The sequence below is a fragment of the Gallinula chloropus genome, assembly GCF_964237585.1.
Source record: "Gallinula chloropus genome assembly, chromosome: 1".
In the NCBI taxonomy this organism is placed as follows: domain Eukaryota; kingdom Metazoa; phylum Chordata; class Aves; order Gruiformes; family Rallidae; genus Gallinula; species Gallinula chloropus.
In genome coordinates, this window is record NC_140085.1 from 85,133,835 (window position 1) to 85,139,945 (window position 6,111).

Genomic DNA, 6,111 nt, shown 5'->3' on the forward strand with positions numbered 1-6,111 from the left:
CCTCTCGTGTTCTGCATTTCCCTTCCAGAAGCCTGTGAAGCTTCATTAAACATTGGGCCAGTCATTTTGTTTCTATGGAAACAAAATTATTACTAATACATTATTTTAAAAACAGACACACGATTGACATTCCAAATATAGAATTTTAATACCATTCTGTGCCTGCCTTGTCTTTTAGGGCAGAGAGGGTGCGAGGGTGGAGTTCACAAGGGGACAGGACTGGCGAGAGTGCCAAGAGGTGGTTGCAGCGGTGGGTGTGTTTGTAACCTGAGAGCAGGCACAGGCTGTCTGTCCATCCGTCATGCTGCTTTCTGCAGGTCTGTCCCACTTCTTTCCCCCCCCACCAGTGTGGGGTGCTGTGTTTCTTGCCTGCTGGCGAGAAAGATGAGAATGCAAATTAGTGATTGGGTCCCGGGACAAAGGGAACACTTGAAGTTTGATTTAAAAATCATGATGGCACTGAATGTTTTTGATGTTGTCTCTCTCAGAGTTTGGGATCTTGAAAGGTCTGTGTCTCGCAGGCCTCAAGGGTCCTTTCACATGGCTCCTGCTCTCCATCTTGCAGATGCCAGGCTTCGTTGCCAGCCAAGGAGCAGCGCCGCGGCCGGTCGGCGTTCTCCTCCTCTCTGTTGCCAAGGGAGAGGCGGCGATCATGGCGTGATGCGAGCGGCAGACGGGAGTGCCGTGGGCTGCAGGCTGGGGTGGCTTGCGGTGTCTCGTCGATGAACGTGGTGATCTCATCTCGGAAGAAGCAGGCGCTAGAGCTGGAGCCCCGGGGCATCAGCCCCCCCTCCAAAAACTGCCGTAAAGTGGTCAGCTCATCTTCCGGGGGCCGGCGGCGGTGCTGGTAGTCATGCAGCTGAGGAGGCAAGAAGCTGGGGCCACCAGGCTTGCGGGGGGTGGAAATGCGGATGTCGTCAGATGAAGACCACTTGTGTAGGAAGGATGGAGCAGAGCGGTGGGCAGAGAAGATGTTAGTCTCATCATGTGACATTCTCCGCGAGATAGGGACCTGGAAAACAGAGAAGGAGGCAGGTGATGGAAGACTTGAGACAGAACAGGAGGGGAGCTGCTGAGGCTTTCTCAGAGAAGACAGCCAAGAGGACACAAAGTGTTGGAGAAGAAAGTGGGTTGTGGGGCTGCCCCTGCTAGCTCTTGGCTCACCTGCAGGTAGTGCACCTTGTCCTGGGGCAACAACATGTGGTGCATGGGTAGCAGCTTGATGTCCCGTGAGTCTCGCTTCACAGCTGCAGCACCGTTCGCATCGAATCTCACTTTGCAGATCCTGCTGTCACCATAATCATCACACACACCATCTGTTGGCAAAGAGGAGAACGGCAGTCAACACTTTTCAACCAGAAGAGGAGTGTTATCGAGGCACCTGGGAGCTATCCTACGGTTTGTCTGACTTCTGCCACCCTACTTGCAGTTCTCAGGGATGACTTCTGAAAAAGGACCTGTCTTTCTGCTTGCAACTGCACAAAAGCACCCAGAGACTGCCCTGTTTCTCCTGTTTCACTCTTGAATCGCTCACTGCCAGAACTTGGACCTTTGTATCAGAGAGTTGGATTAAGTACCAGCATGTCACTTTCGTTGTGCTTTGGCAGCTGTACACATGGTCTCTATTCTTGCATCTACTGTGAGGGATGTTGCACTAACTTTTCCTGGATGCTAGTGAGCCATAAAGCAGCGAGTGGCAGAGCCTTATCCAGAATAAATTTTCTCATGGTTATTGACTCCAAGCTAGAACATGAACCCTCCCTCGTCATCCACATCACCACTCCTAGTGCCGTCAGGTCCCTTCCCCAAGGCAGACCCCTTTCCTCTGTAGTCTTTTGGGGAGGGGGCTAGGGAAGAAAGGTGACTGTGGGGTGGTGAGGAGCTTACCGTCATCCCCATCTTCCTCAGACATGATAGCCACACACTGCTCCCACACGGTGCGGAGATCTGCTCGGTAGCGCTCGCAGGACCAGATGAAGGAGGGGAGCAGCAGGGTCTGCACCATGGAACACCAGAGCACAGCCAGGACCATCCAGGTGGGGGCTGTATCGTAGCGCAGGCTAAAGAAGCTCACGACCTTTGAGGTAAGGGAGAGAAACAATGCCGAGAAAGAAGGCAGAGTGGAGATCAAAGGAGAGAGTCAATTCTGTAGCAGAAGGTAATCTGCAAAGGTTTTGTCAAGTAATTACCCTTGTCCTTTTGAAAAACTGTTCCTAGGGTGTTGTCCCAGGTTTGCTGGACTATATTTCACAGGAGACCTGGTGTTAGCACCCCTTCTTCCCCGTGCTCCTTATGAGCTGGAGCTAAGTAGGTGCTAACAAAGAACACAGCCACTGGAAAATAAAAGCTGTGACTAAGCCTCTGTCCTCTTAATGGCTCCTTTTGAGAACTTTCCCAGCTCTCCAGTTTTGCAGAGAATCAGCCAGACAGCCAGCCAAAACCTGAACACTATGACCAAACATGCAGAAGGAAAACGAAAACTGCAATAGTTTTTAGAGCTGGTGTGTCAGTTCTCCAGAAGCAAACTGAAGAAAATCCCCCCGTAAGTTTTCATACTCAGCTTAGCCACTTAAAACTTTCACAGTGGTTTGAGCTGTGAGGTGTTTATACCCCAGGCTTAGACTTAAGAAAATGCAGCTATGAAAGGATGAGGGAATTCCTGCAGTATTTTCAAAGCCGGCCCACAGAGTAACAGAGATTCAGATACAGCAACTCTCTGTCTGGTGGACAACAGACAAGAGCTTCTTCTCTTAAACTCGAGAGAAATGGAGATCTAGTTTATCTGTGGACTCTGTGAAGGGAAAGAGAGAACTGGCTGCTTACCAAGATAGGCACCCCAGTGAGTGTGTCGTAGAGGAAGACAATAGCACTGATGAGGTTGGTCATCTGCAAGGAGGTCTTGGCTGACTCAGAGCCATCCAGTGAAGACCTCCTTTTGCCTCGAACATCCTCCACCACAATGGCTGGCACGTTGAAAGTGGTGTGTGCTGACGAAGAGCAGGATGAGGCTTCTTCTGCCCGCTGATGGCGGCACCGCCGGCGCCTTCTGTGTGCCCACAGGGTCTGGTAGAAAGTGATACCCACGCACACCAAGCCCATGACGATTCCTCCGAGGAGCAGGAGACTAAAGCAGACACCGAACCCCAGCCCTATCTTGCTGACAATGAACTGGCAGCCACGGGCATAGTAGCGCTCGCCGTTGTTGTGCCAGCCGATGGAGGGCAGGGTGGAGAGGATGAATGATACCATCCAGATGCCCATGACTGCGTGCAGAGCCTGCTTCTTGGCATTGCTTAGCCGGTAGTTGACTGGCCATCTCACCATCCACATGCGGTGGTAGGAAAGGGAGGCCACTGTGAAGCATGTTGCCAGTGCCAGGGTGTAGTATGTGGAGACAAAGACCTTGCAGATGCTTTCGTTCCAGTCATAGTCAGAGGACTCACGCCGCAGCTGCACCACGGCATAGGTGGTGAGGGGCACTGCTGCCATGAGGATGTGGGTCCCGGCAAGGAAGCATAGCAGCAGCTCCAGGGGCTTGTGTTTCTGTTGTTTGGCTGTGATGCTGAGAATAATCCAAGAGTTGGCCAAAAGGGCTAACATCCCACATGCCAGCCACCACAGTGAGTTGTTGTGCAAAGTGGACTCTGATTCAGAGTCCCCCATGCTGCCACCCCTGCTAGGCTGCACCCTGTCCCTGCTGCTTGGATTTTGTAAGAGGGCGAGTGGGACTCCACACAGGGGGAGCCACGTTCCTCCTCATCTGCTGCTGCTGTGATGTGAGGTGTATGCATGCAGGAGGGGTTCCTCAAGGCATTGCCACCAGGTGCTAGGTGAAACAGCTGTCAGCTCTGATTGACTTCGGTCCCCCCTTTCCCTTCTGTTGGATTATATTTCTTTAACTTGTTCTGACGTTTTCACCTGTGTTTCCCCTTACTTGCTTTCTTGATCTTTCTCCCACCTTCTTTCTCTCACTTTCTCATGAACACTTTCCAGTGCTGCTTTCTTCACTCGTTTGGGCTGACTTTTTTTTTTCCTCCCCATCTATTTCATCTCCCTCATCCACTCTTCCCCCCAGAGAAAAAGCTCTCCTTACTTCATGTGCCCAGCAGGCACGCTCTGTCTCAGGGACCACCTTCTGCTGGGACTGGTGAGGCCACACACAAACAGGGACTGCTGGGGACTCCAGTTTAGTAGTAGCAAGTGTGTGCCACCCAGCGTCCTAGGAGTGAGGAGCTAGCCAAGAGTTTCAGAGGTGATGGGAGACAAGACAAAGATTCCTGCAGAAATAGTGAGGGTGGCACATACACTGTGTAATTCCCCTCTCACCAAATGCCACACTCGTGGCTAAGTGGAGGTTCCTGCCAAGGCTGTCAGAGCTATCGACAGAGAGTGAAGGGTGACGATCAAGTTTCAGAGGGTCCCCTATTCAAGACCTCATGGCACCCTCACTACATTGTCCTTTTTGCTGTCCTCCAGGGCTCAGCCTAATCTTTCAAGCTTTCCTGCACAGTGCAGGCAAACAATAACAAGATGATAGGGAGGGGAAGATCCTTTTCAAAGGTTCCCTTGGAGATTCAGGGCATGAGGTTCACTGTAGAAGACAGAAAAGAGAAAAAGTAATATAAGATCATTCTGTCTCCCCAGATCTCTTTCTCTCCTTGCCCACACAAACAACTTGTCACGATTTAGGCTGTGCAGAGCACTGCGTGTCTTTCAGGGAACAGAAGAGCCAGATTTGCACCAGTCCCTGCATACCTCAGGCCAGACTCTGCCCCTCAGCAGCTCCTTCCAGTGGGGCTGAGGCACGCTGTGGTCCCTGCCCTTCCAGTCTGAGGCTCCCCACCTGAAGTGTTAATAATGACATTTCTATAATGGAAGGCATGATCTGCATTGCACTCTGCTGTTCTGGTTGGGCCCTCCCCACCTATCTGCTGCAGGACCCCTTGCTTCTGCTGTACCCCTCCCACAGCTCCTTTGGAAAACTGAGCCTTTGGACCTCAGTTTTCCTCTGCCAGTGACTTTAACGTCCCGCTCCTGTCCCATTGCATCCACGGGTGCAGGCCACCACTCCAACAATACCCTGCCATCCCACAGTCCTGAAGCACAAGTCTTTTGGCCACATGCCTTGCCCACCTAGTGTGTTTCTGCCAGAGCAGCTCTCATCTCTAGACATGCCACGGTTACAAACCCAGCGAACAAGATTTCTAACCTAGTCCTGAGACTACTTGTCTTTGTCAATGACATCTGGTCCTACCAGCTCAGACTCCCCTCTCCCATCTTCATCTACAGGGTACACCCAAACAGTATATTCCAGGAAGATATAGACCTGCTCCATGCCTCAGCTGGAGCAGATGTCAGCTTAATCTTTCCATTGATGGATGCTCCCCAGTGCTCCCCAGTTTGAGCAGGTGGCTCTGTTCCCACCCCTCCACTTCCTTCTACTTCTCCCTATTTTCTCATCCCGTCTGTAACTACCTGAGACTTTCCCTCCTTTCCTCCCTGCTTGGAGCAGTTTGCCATGACTGGATTGGTGATGGCACCATTCTGCACATCTCTCCCCCCACCAGTGCCATCACTCTTGCAGTTCAGCCTGTGGCCTCTGAAGACACTTAGGAAGCTGCTGGCCCCGATAATCCCAGGGGAACGAATTTCCTTGTAGGACCTCCTTCTGTCGCCCTTCCTCCCCACCTGGCTTGTTCCCTTGGTGGCCCACGCTGTTCCCTTGATGAGGCAGGAACTCTCCGGCCCCTGCTGGCTTTGGGGCCCAATTCTGCTCTGAGCCGTGGTCCTCCCACTCCCAGGGATGGGAGAGCTCCGGAGCCGATGCAGGATGGACAGGCTGGGGAAAGCCATCCTCACCCGGCTCTGCTCCTCGGCCGGAGCCCCTCGCTTCATCCCACCGCCCATCCCACCAGCAGGGAGAGGAGGAGACTCCTGGGGCTGATGACTCGGGGGACGGCAAGGGCGAGGGGTCTGAGGCGAGGATGACCCAGAATAATTACAAGGAAGAGCGGAGAAACCCGGGGTGCCCGCGGTGATGGGGGCGGGGGATGCGGCCGGCCGAGCCGGAGCCGAGGTGCGGTGCTGTCCCCGTCGCCCCCTCCCCTTGCT

The 6,111-nt window shown here is 53.0% G+C and overlaps 1 protein-coding gene across 1 annotated transcript; it reads right to left on the bottom strand.

Moving 5' to 3' along the window:
• Window positions 1-184: 184 nt before the first annotated feature.
• On the bottom strand, window positions 185-3,663 carry GPR162 (G protein-coupled receptor 162; the record flags this gene model as incomplete). Its single annotated transcript, XM_084279594.1, has 4 exons — window positions 185-1,012; window positions 1,165-1,316; window positions 1,888-2,077; window positions 2,824-3,663. 4 exons carry the CDS (start codon window positions 3,661-3,663, stop codon window positions 485-487), a joined length of 1,710 nt encoding a protein of 569 aa, XP_084135720.1. The 3' UTR covers window positions 185-484.
• Window positions 3,664-6,111: the final 2,448 nt, after the last annotated feature.